Below are 18,073 nucleotides of genomic sequence, written 5' to 3'. Positions count from 1 at the left end.
AAGACACTTACTTGTATGAAAGCTGTATTGAGTGGGTCAAGACAACAGCCCACCGCCAACTTCAATGACAACGCAAAACGAGCAACAAATTTTAAGCATTCCAGCTCCATGAATAATTAGGATTTTATCAAACATTGTTACACTCAGAAATGCAGAATGAACCAGCACTTACAGATCCAATGCTGTAGGAGAATTCCTACGGTTTGCAGGGGAAGGCTCTGTGCCTACCCTTGGGAGCACCTAATAAATCTAACTATTTCTGTGTTCCTGAGACAGAGATGGAGTCAGTAGCCTTCCTCTTCACACTGTTGCTATGCCACCCAGAACACAACACAGGAGAACTGTATAAACATATGGGCAAGGCAGCCGTAACAGAGACATCCAAAAATTTCAACACAGCCTCTGTAATGTGGTTTGTAGATTTATTTCAGTATTTATTGTACAAAGCAAACACGACACAGGCAGCGTGTACAATTCCATACAGCAAATCAGTAATATAGTACTGAAAGCAAGAGATTTAATAATGCCTGCTCCCCATTACAAACCATTTTCCTAAACATAGAGAGTCTGCAGACAATTACCTGAAACCGCTTGAAATTCGACTCCCTCTATCGTTATAATCAATGGTTGATTTTAAAGACCACACAAACAAAAAAAAATGACTACATATATAATTCCATCTGAAAATCAGTGCTGTAATTTGCAGAATGACTGTGTCTGGCAGGAATTCGGTTTCCTCCATTGGTTTGGCAGTACTCTTCTCAAAAGCATCAAATAAAAGTCAGGGGTGCCCAAACTTTCATTTTTATGGACTGCATACCATGGACCCCTTTAGGCCACACAATAAGAATTAGAAAACAAAATGGTGAACCAAAGAGAAATGCATAAAACCATTCTCCCAGCAGCTAAGACTCGGGAAAAAAGACTATTTTAAAACATTATTTTGTAATTTACAAATAAAATGTATGTCTATGTACAAGATATGATAGACTCATCTTCTCATTGGCTGTCCGAATTTGGCGTGCTGCCTCAATTGCAAAAGGGCAAATGACATGGCACAAGGTAGCCACGATCTATGGCCAGGCATTATTGATCAGGTACTCTCAGCCAGACAGCATGCACCATTGATGGGAGACCAATGTTTAGATAGGCAGACAATGGATCACAATGCATGGCCAGATAACAAGGGACCATGGCGAGGTGAATCAAGGCTGGGTAACCAGAGACCATAAAGCAGAGAATCATGGCCAGAAAACCAGTCACTATGAAGCAATGTTGAGAGCAATGATCCAGGGATCAACAATTTATGGTTTATGCCATAGCTGTGATCAAACTGACTATAATTTTTAAATTGGAAATTACAATAATGATATCCACAAAAATAAACTTAAAACATGAACTGTGAAGGAACCTGTGTAGGTGTTACCTTAACTCCAATATTTGGCTTCAATTCAGTCCAATTTCCCTCTTGTCTGGGCAAATTTAAAGAGATAGAAAATTGGACTGCTTTTAACAGTTTCCGAATGGCTCTAAGTCTACAATATGCTACCTACATTCAACACTAAATTGGCAATCTCACAAAGGCCATAGGGTGTGCAAATTTTGAAATGTCACAGTTGGAGGAAGAAGAAACGGTTCTTCCAAAATTAGGAATAAGGCACTTTATTGGGCAGTGGTAGAAGCTTTACATATATGTGTGGGGGAAGGTCCACTGACTGACGCTAAGTGTAAAATATCTACATCTTATACTGAGAAATCATGTTAAGACCTAAAAATAAAAATACCAGAAGAGAATCACAATACAAATTCAAGAGGATCAAGAAAAGCTTCCCGTGTCACTGCAAAAGGAGACAAAAAGCATAATAAATGAAAAACAGACATGATTAATCACTGATGGTCAAAATAGGGCTTATGAGGAATGAGAAGCTGGCACCTTCTCTCGTGAAGGTAGCTGTTCTGAGAGAACATTACATATCCAATGTATTACAGGAAAAAGAACAATTATGGAACAATATTTTTTAGGATAAGCTGAGCTGCCGGAGAAGACAACACACAATCTGCGTTGTGAACAAAAAGGTTAAGACTGACATAAGGATTTTTATTTTTACAATATCACAAATTGTAAAGGACTGTCTGGAGAGTTATTAAGGCCAAGGCACAGATCCTTGATATGCAGCCAGATTCTTCAATGAAAAGACAATAGGGTTACTATCTATGAACGCTGAGATCAATTGGGGAAATAAGGTGTTATTTTTTGAGGATAAAGTGCTGTTGAAGACCAATTGTTCTTGAGAGCAAGATGCATGCAAATCTGTGGCACTATCAGTAACAAGGACCAAAACAGTAGCACTGAAATATTGCAGTTCAGAACTCACTAGAATCCAGAAATGAACTAAAGAACAACTTACCAGTAGCAATTTGCTAATGCACTTTGTAGAGTTCAAAAGCAAAATATCCAGGTAAAGATCCTGTTCTTCCAGAAAAAATGATGAAATAACTACAGGCTTTGCCAAGATCATATCAACATCTAATTTACCAGCAATAGTTGTGAATTCAGTGCCTTCTACTATAAAACCTAATATATATCCAGTAAATATACATACTTATCTTTGTAACCATTTTATCTAGCTGCTCGATGTTCTATCGTGCCAAAGTATCTAAAAGCACAAGCTTTCAAGATTTCAATTATTTTTAGGGATAATCTGTAGTCTTTCACACTGCGCCTCTTTCTCCTTTCATGGCTCGTGTGTGGACAGTGGACCAAGAATGGAAATTGATTCACACTGAGTCTACCTACTCTAATTCATCCATGAAAGCGGACTTAACACATTGAGAGTGTTGCTTATCCATGTGCTGCATTGTCAATTATCCTATGTCTCCATACACATTATTCCATCTCCCAGTTTGGAAGCAGTGGGGAGGGAAATGAGGGAACGTCACCCCACTTCAATACCCATCATAAATCAAAAATATTAAGTCAAGTATACTCAAATAACTGAACAATGCCAATGCTACATCTTAAAAGTAAGCAATTCTATTGAACATTTCCAGCATGTCCTAGGATATTACAATTCACAACGATCAATCAATTAATGTGACATTATAAAAGTTACATGTGAGATCCAGCCAAATAAACCATGCCAATGAACTGAACTCCTCAGCACAGAAAGTACTCCGTTTATATCTTGAAGTTTATTAAAGTGCACAATTCCCTGTTGGTCCTACTACTTTTTCATGTATATCTCCAAAGGAAAGCTGCATCCACTCACAGGGGTAAAGACATGCTCATGCACTGAAGTACAAGTGAAAATAACGATCAACAGGAGAATATGTTAATTAGCATTGCATACTGGGATATGCGTGTTATGGTTATAACTTCATCTATTTAACTTAGTAAGACATTTTTAAGGCCATGCAACATCCTAATGTACATATTTGCAGCACACCGTGAGTACAAACAGACAGCAAATCAACATTAAAAGGAGTTATGCCACATGTAGAGGAAACTCCCAAGACCATTTTTGATTTAAAATTCCAGGCTGTCTTGGTGAGAATGCTGCTGATGCAGTATTGATATTGTGGCCCTAGATATCACTAGCAAGATAAGTAAATAGTGTAGTGTGTATTTAGCATATTGGTACCAATATAGTATATTCTTGAAGCAATGCATTTTAAACTTTGTTTTTTTAATGTTTTGTGTGATACATTTAATTCTTTATATTATTTCCTTCGCCACTGCAGTCAACAATGGCAGAGGTAGAGTTGTAATCATTAACACTTCACTGTTGTGGTACACACATCAAAGCTTTCTTTCGGTGTCACAAAAATATCAAAAGAGCACAGTCAATAACTGTATTTTGTATTCACTTCCCACCACTCCCAGAACTCAAGCACATAGTATGAAAATGTCACCCACAAACCAAATCCTTGTAGCACACAGAATAGGGATATATAGGGACAGATAAACATGATTAATGCATTGAAGCAAAAAGTTCAATAATCCATTGACAGTAGAACTGCAAGTCCATTTGCCTTGTTCAATTTTTCTCATTGAGTGAGTGTATGCAAGGCACAGCATCCCCAAACTACAACTGATAGGATAGCTAACAAATGGAATTCATAATGCTACCATTTGTTTGCTCTCATCGTGTTTGTGGCAATTGACAGAAACAAGTAGATGCAGTCAGATTTTAAACCTTTTTACTGTCCTTCCCTTCTTGAACACAATCCCTATAACACTTATCTTGAGATTTTGCAATTCTAAATCCCACCACTCACTATGACTGAATTTACTAATTTCTCTTCTCTTACCCCCAAAGATGATCTTGTTGCAAAGCACTAATTATGACTGAATCCAATGCACAAAATGCAAGGAAGGAAATCTTAAGGTTAAAACAGCTGTCTCTGAATCTCAAATGAGAAACATTTTGGGTGATGTGTCTCACCAGAAAAATTAAACTTCCTTTTCCTTTTCACAAACTGCTCGACTAGCTGCACATTATTGGCACTTTGTTGATCACTAATGGATGCAATTCACCAGGAATAACCGGAGAAAGAAGCAATAGTGTGTCATGGAGTAGTGAAATTTTGTCTGAGCTTCAAGCTGTAACAGGAATGTATTGGCACATGTACGCTTTGCATGACTTTCCTCTGCATGGTGAAGTGGCATGGTACCAGTTGTAAATTCATAAGCAACCAGAAAGGCATGCCTCATATAGGGAGGAATCTTGACTCAAGGGTACATCTATCTATATTCCCTTAGAAAAAAAATTATTGTATCATTAAGTCTCATTCATTGTTTTTAAAGAAACTGCGTTTTTTATAGATTGCAAATTAGAAGAATGTCTGAATTTGCTAGCATCTTTGAAGCTTTTCTGCAATTAGCTAAAATTTATTGTGTTCTAAAACAATTGAATATTAGATGCTTAGATGGTTGCCATGGAAATGGAGTCTGAATGACAAGAGCACATTCTTAGCTCCTCTACGTATGCTGACATATTGTTGATGAGGCCAAGACAATAGAACAGCAGACTGGCCACAGATTGTTCTAACAATTTATATGAAATTTTTCAACAGTCTCAAGCCAGATACACATAAACAGGTCTTTCTCTTCAAACTTTAATGAGTGAGTGAACCCGATTCATTGCCATCTGACCCATTGTTGTTCCAGCTCTTTGAAGCATTCCATCCAAATGCTGATGGCCTGTTGAAGAACGAGCTGCATTGAACATGACTGAGCATTGCAACATTTGGTCAGCTCAAGTCCTACAGGAGTTTCCGCATTCGGCGGTGACTCATGTTTATCCGGGATGTTGCCTGGTCTGTGGAGGAACTGATGACATCCAGCACTTCGTCCTGACGCTCTAGCTCAGCCTCAGTATCCAGAGCGATAGTCTTCAACTTCCGTAAAATCTAAAACGAAAGAGTAGGCAAGTGAGTTGCTCCTGGTGTATACCAATGCTGGCAGGTTCAAGTTGTATATAGTATCACATGGCATAGATTGCTCCCTTTCATTTCCTTCATATCCTATAGGAACTGGCAGCTAGGTCAATGTAACAAGCCAACTTGAGGACAACATGCAGCTGAGTTGGGGTAAAGTAACTAAAAGCATGCAGGCAGGCCATTAACAAATGTCAGACTTACAAGCATGATCCTACAATAATATCAATTCTGAGGATCCAACCTGCAAACATTTGCACATATGCACACAAAGCTATTTTACTATATTGCGTTCAAACTTGGGTACACATCAACTTACAAACATACTCAAGTACAGAACTTGTTCATAACCCAGGTAGAAGGCAGGCAGGTTTAGATAAGGAATTCCAGAGTGCAGAACCACGATAGTTAAGAGAAACTGGGTAAAAATACTCCAGAATCAGAAATTTAGTGGGCATAATCTGAACATAAACCTGAAGCAAGTTCCACATGAACTGTACTGTACCCAACAATGGTCATATTTCTCAATGTATGCCACACTTGTACAGGAAGCCAGTGAGCCTCAAAGGCTGCATAATTCCAGATAATTAATCAATCATTACTTGTTAACTGCACCACAAGATGATAAGTACTCCAAAACTGCAATGTTCAGCAACAGCTTACATTTATTTTATGTAAAACCCATGGCAAAGTGCTCCACAAAAGCTAATCAACCAAAAAGGCACTCTAAACCAACAAACTAGATGATTAACAGTTGGTTAGAAGAATAGTAAAAGATAGCAAAAAATAGAGTTCTGCTGTGATAAACTTGTGTTTATATAGGCCTCCTTGGAAGAGGTGCTGAAGAATTACCAGCATCCATAGTTCAGAACTTGGCTTGTAGTTACCTTTATCCCCAACACAGGAGTCACAAATTTAGGACTGAGTTGAGGAGGAACTTCTTCGTCCAGAGCTTGTGGAATTCCCTGCCCAGTAGAGCAGTTGAAGCTAAATGATGCTAAATATTTTTAAAGGTAAAAATAAATCAATTTTTGAACAGTAAAGGAATTAAGGATTATGGTGAAGCTGAATCTACAAAAAGATCAGCCATAATCTTATTGAATGGCAGAGCAGGCTCAACAGACCAGACCAGATGGCCGACTTCTCTTCCTAGTTCTTATGTTCTTATCAAATAGACATAATCCTCTTGAAGGTGTATTTAACTGTCATGGGTTTGTTTGTCTTTCAAATCATCACTCATAACTTTTTAAAAAGTAGTTGGATGAAAAACTTGAATTGTCATAGCATTGAAGCCTATGGACCTAAAGCAGAAAAGTGAGACTAGTCTGGGTAGTAGTATATTTTTAGCAGTACAACTCGAAGGGCTTCTTCTGTACAGTATGATTCTAAGATTCAAGTGGGAGTTGAACCCAGGCCTCCTGGCTCATAAGTAGGGACATTACCATGGTGTCCTGAGGGCCCAAACCTACTCTTTAGACATTTTCAAATCACCTGTTCAGAGATGTTATCCCACACTTCTGGAGTAAGTGATACTTGAACCCAGGCCTCCTAGCCCAGAGGTAAGGACACTACCAATGCACCATAAGTGCCCCCTCACTCAGTCTTTTTTTAAAATATATATCTAGAAGTGTTATCACACACTACTAGACAACTTTCCTGCCACCAAATCACCATGACTTATTTTTTGTTTTCAACTATTAATCCCCACCAGGAATGACTTGTATAGCCAACTGGATGTTCATGTGGAATTCCCATTATGGGCAATGTCCATGATGGGGCATCACAAGTGAGCGGAGGTTGGTACGAAAGCAGGAAGAGAATAAATCAAAATGGACTCACCCACTCTTCAAACCATTAAGAAAATCTGGAGACAGCTGTCCGTGTTGGGTAAATCAAAAATCCTCAAGATGGATTTTATGGAGTGAGTTTGGGTGTATCCCAACTACTGACCAATTTGATTAGCAGTGTTTTCATTATAGTAAACTCCACTAATTATTTTCCAAATACAGCAGCTCTATCACACCTGGCATTGCCAGAACAGAATAGTGGGTTCTGCTGTGAGTTCACGAAGAAGCCCAAAGAGGATCGTGGCTCTTTGTAGAACTACAGTTATAGACTGGGAAGAATCCTGCAGCCCAGGGCATAAGGAGAGAGAAGGTTGGGGGCTAGGTTCTATTGGACACGAGGCCCTGAAGGAAAAGGGAGGTTCACATCTTGGGAAGGGGTAATTGTGAGAGGATGGCACACCCATGAATCATATGCCCTGCTTTTTCTCCCCCTACATCAGCCATCTCTGAATGCCGATCCCAAACATATTTTGGTATTGGAATCACATTATTCAGGTCAATTTCCTTGTTAGCAAGCCTAGATGAACATAATCCATGCACATCTGGCAGTCATCAAAATAATATTTTTCTCCAGGGCTCCTCTTGACATGGTGGCTCAGTGGTTAGCACTGCTGCCTCACAGCACTAGGGTCTCAGGTTCAATTCCAGCCTTGGATGACTTTCTGTGTGGAGTTTGCACATTCTCCCCATGTCTGCGTGGGTTTCGCCCAGGTATTCCAGTTTCCTCCCACGTTCCAAAGATGTGCAGGTCAGGTGAATTGGCTTTGCTAAATTGTCCATAGTTGTTAGGTGCATTAGTCAGAGGGGGTTGGGTTACTGTTCGGAGGGTCGGTGTGGACTTGTTGGGCCGAAGGGCCTGTTTCCACACTGTAGGAATCTAATCGTAAAAAGGCTATCTTTTAGGGGATACTTTTCTATTCTCAATAACTTGTTTATTAAGTGATGCAGTGTTAACAATGTCACGTGTATGTGTGTTGACAAAAGAAATCTTGCAGATGCAGAAAGTTATAATAATCTATTAATATTCTCAACAATCTTCGATTCTCCCTTAAACTTAAAGCTACACATAACGAAAGCATTAATTCCCTCGACACTACAACAGGCATAATTCAACAAAAATTTGTTTTGTCCCCCCAAAAAAACTGACACATTTCTGCACTCAAAATTCCAGCCCTTAAACACACTTTCCAGAAACTAGCCAGGTAACAACTCATCACCAGCTGTATCGAATGCTCAAAGGTGGAACAATTTAATCCGGTGATTGCTCCATTTATTGTATCTTGGATCCAACCTCACATTTAAATTTAATAAGTGACACAGAGGGGTTCATCATAGTAAGATTCACTACATTGTTTCCAAACATAGCAGTTTCTGAACCTATGCAAATTAAAGATTCCAAGAAATTCACTACCTCAAGTGTTTCAACATTTCTTGGATCCCACTTATTTAAGTATTCAATTGTTTACAAGTCTAAAACTGTTCTCTCTTTTGTAGCCTGTCTTCCCCCTCCTTCCAACTTGCCTCTCCCCACAACTTCCCACTTGCTGGCTCTTCTTCACTATCCCACTTCCTAACGCAGCCTCTCTCTACTCATTAAGCCTCCATTCACTACCTTCAATCCTCACATTCCTCTTGCAGTCTCCTACTCTGTCCCCATACAAACACTCTTTCAGCTCCTTACCCAGATCCAGCTGATGGAACTCCAGCCAAGTAAAAGGCAACCTTCTCCAAGTAGAAGGCAGACTGGCTGCAGCCCCATTTTACATCATGCCTCCCCCCTAAAAGAAACACAACTGGTGAAGGTAGATAAAATCTATTCTTCTACTAGATTGCTTTGATTGGCAGGTCAACTGGTGTCACCTTCGTTTCAACAAATACAATATTTACTTTTTGATTTGCCCCTAAAAGCAATTCATTATGAACACCTGGCTGAGCTTCAAGAGCTACAATTATCTCAGTGGGAATTATTATTTTGACAGCTCAAAGAAGCTCTTCAATGGTTAGAGAAATAGACAGAAGCTCTTTTTAAGTACCAGATTAACCAGTGAGAAGACTGAAAAGCTTTCAGGCTTTTGTGAATAGAATGTGTTCCGTTATTAAATCTGTACGGTAAGTACTATATTAGATTGACTGTTTTTCTTTTAAATCTTTAGATGGCCCCCCAGGTCTGAAGACGACTTGACTTGAAAAGTGAACATCAACGCTGTCAAACCTAATGATTTTCTACAGCATTTTGTCTCTTTATTTGAGCCCGCTACACTACACACTGTGCATACTTATTGCTTATTGTCCTTGCTGCTTGTGGGATCGCCTGCTAATAAAAATAACTGTCACATTTGCTTTCATAACAGTCACTAAATTTCATAGTAATTCAAAGTAAGTCAAGTACTTTGAGATATTTGTGAGACACAAGACCATAAAGGAAAAACAGAACAAATGGAGTCCATCATGATTTGGAGATGCCGGTGTTAGACTGGGGTGTACAAAGTTAAAAATCACACAACACCAGGTTATAGTCCAACACGTTTAATTGGAATCAACGTTTCGGGCAAAAGCCCTTCATCAGGAATAAAGGCAGAGAGCCTGAAGCATGGAGAGATAAGCTAGAGGATTCTCTTCACGCTTCAGGATCTCTGCCTTTATTCCTGATGAAGGGCTTTTGCCCGAAACGTCGATTTTGCTGCTCCTCGGATGCTGCCTGAACTGCTGTGCTCTTCCAGCACCACTAATCCAAAATCTGGTTTCCAGCATCTGCAGTCATTGTTTTTACCAGGTTTAATTGGACGCACACGAGCTTTCGGAGCGACACTCCTTCATCAGGTGATAGTGGAGGGCTCGATCGTAACACAGAATTTATAGCAAATATTTACAGTGTGATGTAACTGAAATTATACATTGAAAAATTGATAGTCTGTTAAGCCTTTCATCTGTTAGAATACAGTGATAGTTTCACTTCTTTCATGTGTAAATCACAAAACCTTTTTTTAAAAAGTTGCATTCTCAGGTTAGCTGTTAACAATGGTGGTAAGCTAGACAATATGTTGAAGGTGTTGGCCCCCTGTGTTCTCTGTCTATGCCATGATGTTTAGATTGATTCTAATCTAAAAAGTGAGATAACAGAGTTTTACATATGTTCATGCAGTTTTTGAGCTCAGAATTCTACATGAATGCATGCAGTTTTTGAGCAAAGTACAATGTAACTCTGCAAGTACAAATTCACTCCACAAAATATATGTGTGCATGTGGGTCTGTGTGTGTGTGTGTGTGTGTGTGTGTGTGTGTGTGTGTGTGTCTCTGTCTGTCTGGGGTGGGGGTTATGAGTGTGAGAAAGTGTATGTATGTGTGTGTGTAATGAGTGCAAAGTCTGGGAGTCCATCATGTGTATGCTGAGTCATTGATAGAACAATGAAAACCTCACCCACTGTGCTATTTACTTCCTCTGCTTCACATATTTATTATTTTCCAATACAACATGCAATGCTATCATTTCTAAATGACTCCTTCTGGCAAACAATTCAGTGCTCTAATATAAAAAATTCCATTTTATCTTCTCTGCTAAATAATTTAATGGTATATTTAAATTCATAGCCCCCGATCACTGCCTCACTACAGCTCACTTTATCAAAACTTTCAGAATTTTGATATCTTTATTCAATCTCCTCCTAGCTTTCTTTTTTTTCCAGTGAATATGGTAAAGCACTGTACTAATGCAACTTGCTTACATCTATTCTTAGATTGTATGGCAAAACAATCAGCCTCAATAACAGAAAATTTTTAACAACTTGATTATAGCTGCTGATTGCAATTGAGATCTGTACTGGAAGCATACAGGTATAAGTTTCAAATGAGAGGGGAAAGATTTAAGAGGTATCTAAGGGGCAACTTTGGCACAGAGGATGTATGGAATGAACTGCCGGAGGAAGTTGAAGAGGCTGGTACAATTTCAACATTTAAAAAGGCATTTGGATGGGTATATGAATAGGAAGCGTTTAGAGGGATATGGGCCAAATGCTGGCAAATGGGACTAGATTTATTTAGAATATCTGGTAGGCATTGAAGAATTGGTCTGTTTCTGTGCCATATATCTCTATGATTCTAAATGGATGAGAATCAGAAACATGATGTAATAGCCTCTTTTATACACAGTCCACAGACATTCACCATCAGGGGTTTCTCTATCGGAATATAGGAACAGGAGTAGCTCATGGAGTCCTTCAATCCTGCCCAGTCATTTAATATAACTGCGGCGAATCACACACTTCAATACCTTTTTCTCACCCTACTCCCATAACCATATATTCCATTGCTAATCAGAAATCTATCAAACTCTAGCTTAAAAATGCTCAAAGATTGAGCTTTCAGGTAGAAAATTCTAAAGATTCACAACCCCCAGAGTAAAAAAAATTCTCATCTCAAACTCAAGAGGTATCTCCCTTATTTTTAAACTTCGACCCCAGGTTCTACATGGTCCAACCAGGCAAACATCTGAGCTGCAACTACTCTGTTTATCCCTTTAGGTATTGCATAGGTTTCGAGATCACCTCTCATTCTTTGAAACTTTGAAAGTACAGGCTCAATTTGCCAATCTGTTTTTAAGGAATAGTTCCTCTATTACAGGATAAGCCCGGTGAATTTTCGTTACATTTCCTCTATAGCAATAATATATTTCCTGAGGTAAAAAGATCAAAACTGCTTGCAGAGTCGAGGTACAGTCTAACCAAACAAATCTGAAGACTTCCCTACTCCAGTACTCAAATCCTCTTGCAATAAAACTAACATTTCATTAACCCTCTTAATAACTTGCTGCACTTGTAGGTTAGCATTCAGTGATTTACTGACAAGGACACCCAAGTCCCTTTGTATTTCCAAATTCTTAACTTCTTACCATTGAAGAAATACTTTGCACATCTGCACCTCCTTACATTTTTCCACATTACATTTGAGCTGCTGTGTTTTTGCTCATTCACTCAGCCTAACCAAATCCTCCTGAAGCCTTCACCCTTACATCTTCCTCACAACACATATTCCCATTTAGCTTCGCATCATCCACAAATTTGGTATTACATTTGGGAGAGAGTACATAATAACAGAATGCCTATCAGGGCAGTCTGGTTTGTGAATTTTGGAAGGGAGGTAAATGGGCTCAGTAAGCCTCTTGTATCAGCCTGTTCGTGCCCGAGAGAGCTCATTTTCTCCTACCTTGACTCCATCCTCTCTCCACTTGTCCATGCCCTGCCCACCAACATCTGCGATTCCTCTGATGCCCTCCACCACATTGACAATTTACATTCCCTGACCCTAAGTGCCTTCTCTTCTCTATGGATGTCCAATCCCTCTATTTCTCCATTCACCAGGATGGTCTGAGAGCTCTTGGCTTCTTCCTCAATCACAGAACTGCTAAATCCCCATCCACCACCACTCTCCTAAACTTGGTCTCTCATTGAACAATTTCGCCTTTAATTCATCTCACTTCTGCCAAGTCAAAGGAGTGGCTATGGGCACCCACACAGATCCCAGTTATGCCTGCCTCTTTACGGAGTATGTGGAATGATCCTTATTCCAGTCTTACACTGGCTGCCTCCCACAACTCTTTTCTCGGTACATCAATGACTGCTTCGATGCTGCTACATGCTCCCGCCAGGACCTTGAAAATGTTCTTCATTTTGCCTCCAATTTCAACCCCTCCATAAATTTCACATCATCCATTTCTGACAGTTCCCTCCCTTTTCTTGCCTCTCTGTCTCAATTTCGGGGAATAAACTCTCCATTGCCATCTACTACACCTCATCACATCCCATGCCCTGCAAGGACTCCATCCCATTCCCCCAGTTCCTGTTTGGATGATGCCATCTTCCAAAACAACACTGCTGACATGGCTTGCTTCTTCCATGACCATGATTTTCCAACCACCATGATTGACAGGGCCCTCAACTGCATCCAACCTATCATCCGAGTTTCTGCCCTTGTCCAATTCTATCACTCACAACAGTGTAATTGGGTTGCCCTTGCCCTCATTTTTTCATCCGGCCAGCCTCCGCATTCAAAGGATCATTCTCCGCCATTTCAGATAACTCCAGTAGAACACCACCAAACATCTTCGCCTCATTCCCCCTGCCTGCATTTCGCAGGGGATCATTTCCTCTGGGACATCCTAGTCCATTCCACAACCACCCACACTACCACCCCTCCCCCCATGGCACCTTCCCATGTAACCGCAGAAGGTGCAACACCTGCGCCTTCACCCCATCCATGCTCATCCTCCAAGGGCCTAAACAGTCTATCTCGGTGAAGCAGCATTTCACCTGCACGTCATCCAATCTTGTGTATTATACTCGCTGCACCCAGTCTGGCCTACTCTATGTTGGAGAAATCAAACACAGACTGGGTGACCATTTTGCAGAACACCTCCAGTCCACGCGCAAACATGACCCCGACCTTCCCATAGCTGGTAATGTTAACACAGCATCCTGCTCACTTACCCACCTGTATGTCCTTGGCATGCTGCAATGTTCCAGTGAACCACAGTGCAAACTGGAGGAACATCATCCCATCTTCAGACAAAGCACTTTGCAGCCTTCTAGATTTAATACTGAGTTCAACACCTTCAAATTGAGAATCACTTCTTCCCTTTCTTTTACCTTGTATCATTCTAATATCAAGTCCTCTCTCCCCTCCCCCAATTCCCAGTGGCACTGTCTGTCCTTTCAAGTCTAACAGGAGACACACTATTGTTGTACCATTCTCACATTCAGATTGTTAAATCTGAACTATCAACATCTTTTCTGCACCAGCAACCCACACCTATAACTCCCAAAATCTCCCACCCCACACCCAAACTATAGCATAAATGTTGACCCCTCCACACTTCACTTCGGCTCTGATGAAGAACCATCTAGACTCGAAACGTTAGCTTGCTATCTTTCTCCATGGATGCCCTCTGACCTGCTATGATCTCCAGCATTTGTTGATTTTCAATACAGATTCCAGCATCTGGAGAAATTTGTTCTGACATTTTATAGGAGGTAGCTTGTTAAATTCTTTGCAGCATTTTGGCTCAGTTTGCTGACTTTTCTTTTGTGTTCCAGTTAAATACACAACTCCAGCTTTAAATAGAAATGAAGAGCACCAGTTCAACATAATGAAGTCTAATGATGACTTTTCGATTAGATTAGATTCCCTACAGTGTGGAAACAGGCATTCCGGCCAAACAGTTCCACACTGACCCTCCGAAGAGTAACCCACCCAAACCCCTTTTCCCTCTGACTAATGCACCTAATTGACAATTTAAGCATGGCTAATTCACCTAACCTGTACATCTTTGGACTGTGGGAGGAAACTGGAGCACCTGGAGGAAACCCACGCAGATACTGAGAGAATGAGCAAACTCCACACAGCCAGTCACCCGAGGATGGAATCAAACCTGGGTCCCTGGCGCTGTGATGCAGCAGTGCTAACCACTGAGCCACCGTGCTGCCCAGTAATGGTTGATGTTCAGGGGTCATCTTCCAGTTCTATCTGAACATTGGTATCTCTAACAATGGCTTGCTCTGCTTGCCTTCCCACTGTTTCGGCTCCTTTCCCATACCTAAAGGCATTATTCTCCTTTTTCTAATTTACATGCTGAACAGCAGTGACTTTACACCACCAAAGTAGTTTTCACTTTCGTGTTGATGATATCCAGATTATCTCTTCACTGTCAACCAGGATTATGTCTGACACAAACTCAATGATCTTGCTTTGTGCTAGGGTAGAACTCCAACCAGCAGAGGGAGCTTCCTCTCCTGCTCACACTCAACTTCAGTTTGCCAGAGCTCTTTGATGCCACACTCAGTCAAATGTTGTCTTGATATCAAAGGCTCTCACTCCCACCTAGCCTGTGGAATTCAGCTCTTAAGTTTTAACCAAGACTGCAATGAGGTCAAGAACTAAGTAAACTTGACAGAACCCAAATGGAGCATCAGTGAGCAAGATATTGTTGAGTAAATACCACATGAGAGCTCTGTCAATGACCACTTCCATTTTTTTGCTGATGATTGAGGGTGGACTTAAAGGGCGGTAAATTGGCTGGGTTGAATTTGTCCTGCTTTTTGTGGACAAGACATATATGAGCAACCTTCCACATTTTTGCATAGCTTCACAGTGTTGTAGTTGTACTGGAACCACTTGGCCAGAGGCGTGGCTAGTTTCAGAGCCCAAGTCTTTAGTATCATTACTGTAATATTGTCAGGGCCCAGAGTCTTAGCAGTAAACACTGTCTTCAGACATTTGTTGATATCACGTGGAGTGAATCAATTTGGTCGGAGACTGGCATCTGCTGGAGATCTCAGGGCAAGGCCAAGATGGATCTTTATTCTGCATTTCTGGCTGAAGATGGCTGTCTCCCCTGGTGCACTGATGTGCAGGACATCCCTTATTACTGAAGGTGGAGATGTTGGTGGAACTTCTTCCTTGAGTGTGCTATTTAATTGCCCACCTCTATTCATGAGTGGACATACAGAACTTACCTTTAATATGTCCTAAGTCTCAAGCCCCTACCCTGCAGATCTCCAATGCCAGCTCTCTGTATGTTCCCCCTAAATCAGTGGCAGACATTTATATCCCGGCATCCTACTGGCTCCAACTCAATTCTTTAATGCTTCTGTGTTACCTGTTCTCTCTTTGCATTCAAACCTCTCCTCACTTTGTTGTGAGCATTTAACGTTGATGCAAAGTATTTGAAACTGGAAAGTGAACAAGTTGTTTAAACTCAATTGTTGTGTAGAGCTACATCATTTCTCAAAGTGATTTGCACTATAATTCTGCCAGGAAACTCTAAAAAGCTATTGAAAAATGGCTAAGCTCTTTGGTGCAACTTGGAGGGGCTTGACCTATTGTTCATAAGAGCTTCATGCAGGAACTAAAAACAACTTGCTGCCAATAGTTGAGCCCTCCCAGGAAGTGTGAAAGAAAGTAATGATCTTATATAAGGTTTATATAATACCTTTCAATGAGCTCAGATCATCAAAATGTACTTTACAATTGCTGACATATATTTCAATTGTTGCCTCTGCTAGTATGTTGTTAAATTACATACATTATAGCAATTCAATAATGTCCAGGTAATATATTTTAGTGATGTTAGTTGAAGGATAGATATTGACCAGGATATTGGGGAGAACTCCCGTGCAAACTACTGCTTTACAATCATTTATATTCACTAGAGTGGGTAATATAGCCCAATTTTATGATCACACTTTTAACAATGCACTACTGCTTCAGCACAGCACAGGTACAGTCTAGATTATGTGCTCAAGTCTCTAAAGTGGGATTTGAACCCCTAAATTTTTACCTCACAGCTTAGAGTGATAACACTTGTATCATGCTGACATGTAAATGATGCGATTATGAAGTTGTTGATCAACAGTGCTAACCACTGAGCCACCGTGTCACCCCTGCAGCTTTTGTACTCCTGCAGCTAGTCAGCAAGAGAAAAAAATTATTGCAGCCAATCCTAAGAATTACAGAGTATTAAATAAGTTCAGGCCCACTTACAGAATGCATTTGGAGCCCTCTGGTGTCTGGTTTTATCAATCACTTCTTCACAGAACCTGATACAGTATATAGATACTATGCTTCAGTGTGTAAAAGGGTACAGAGAGTTCAAAAAAAAAAGAAACAGCTGAATAGAGAGAATTAACTTGGATGTGCATAGCAGCTTTCAATATTTCAATCTTCCAAAGCAACACAGCAAAATAAATATAGTCTCAATTGTAATGTAGGGAAATTTTGCATACCTATAGCCAATTTGAAAACAGCAAGATCCCAGAGACAGCAATGGAATAAATCATCAGATTTTGAGAGTGGAAAAAAGAGAGAGGCCTACAAGGATTGTGCTAATCTTACAGAAGCTTTCTGCATAGGAGGCAGTCATTCAGACCATGGAGCCTGTGCCAGCTCTTTGAAAGAGCTGTTTAATGAGTTATATTATCAGATTCTTCTTTAAGTAATGCCATGTCATCTTCTGTGTCACCCTAAGGCAACGTCTCTTTTATCTTTGTACGCAAAAAGCTTTGCAAAAAATCATTGTGCTAGAAAGTGATTTTGAACTGAACCTGAAAGAACTAATCATACCTTTCTGTCAGCCATGGCTCATTGTTCTCACACTCATGTCCCAGTCTGAAAGTTATGGGTTCAAGCCTCACTCAGATACTCTAGCACATAGGCTAGTCCAACATTTACAGCAATATTAATTGAGTGTTTCACTGCTAGATTTTGGATGAAATGCTCAGCTGGGTCGAGCTGAGGGTCTTCATGATGGTACTAGGGAATCATGGTCAATATTTATCCTGCAACCAACATCAATAAAAATGTTAATTTCACTAATGGGCTGCTGCCTTTCCCTACATTACAACAGTGACCACTCTTCAAACATACTTTACTGGCTCCAAAATGCTTTAGACATGCTGAGGTTATGAAAGACTCAACATAAATATAGATTCTCTCTCTCAACTAAAGGAACAAGGCACGCAGGAGAGATATAGAAATCTAAACAATCAGCTGTTAATACTAATTTATTACAACAGTAGTGGTGAAACTGAGTTAAGAGATATTAATTAGCATAGTAACAGGCAACTTCTCTGTAATGCAATTCCATACGCAGCACCATACCTTCAACTACCTGGACTCTTGGGTGAAGAATGGCTACTCAGGAGATGTAGAATAACACAGCTCTTAACTTAGGAGTCAATGTCATCAAAAGAAAAAAAAAACACTAGAAACTCGCCAATGCTCATATTATAAATAGAAGC

At 40.2% G+C, this 18,073-nt stretch overlaps 1 protein-coding gene across 4 annotated transcripts in view; it reads right to left on the bottom strand.

Annotated features, from left to right (window-relative positions):
- Nucleotides 1-415: 415 nt before the first annotated feature.
- snap47 (synaptosome associated protein 47) overlaps nt 416-18,073 on the bottom strand; it is a 61,867-nt gene continuing 44,209 nt past the window's right edge. For all 4 annotated transcript variants that reach the window (XM_072570046.1, XM_072570047.1, XM_072570045.1 and 1 more), the window contains exon 5: nt 416-5,412. In XM_072570046.1, the coding sequence (XP_072426147.1) occupies nt 5,266-5,412 (147 nt within the window). In that variant the 3' untranslated portion in view covers nt 416-5,265. The remainder of the gene's footprint in view (nt 5,413-18,073) is intronic.

The sequence above is a fragment of the Chiloscyllium punctatum genome, chromosome 5 (assembly GCF_047496795.1).
Source record: "Chiloscyllium punctatum isolate Juve2018m chromosome 5, sChiPun1.3, whole genome shotgun sequence".
Taxonomy (NCBI): Eukaryota; Metazoa; Chordata; class Chondrichthyes; order Orectolobiformes; family Hemiscylliidae; genus Chiloscyllium; species Chiloscyllium punctatum.
This window is presented reverse-complemented; position numbering and strand designations above follow the sequence as displayed.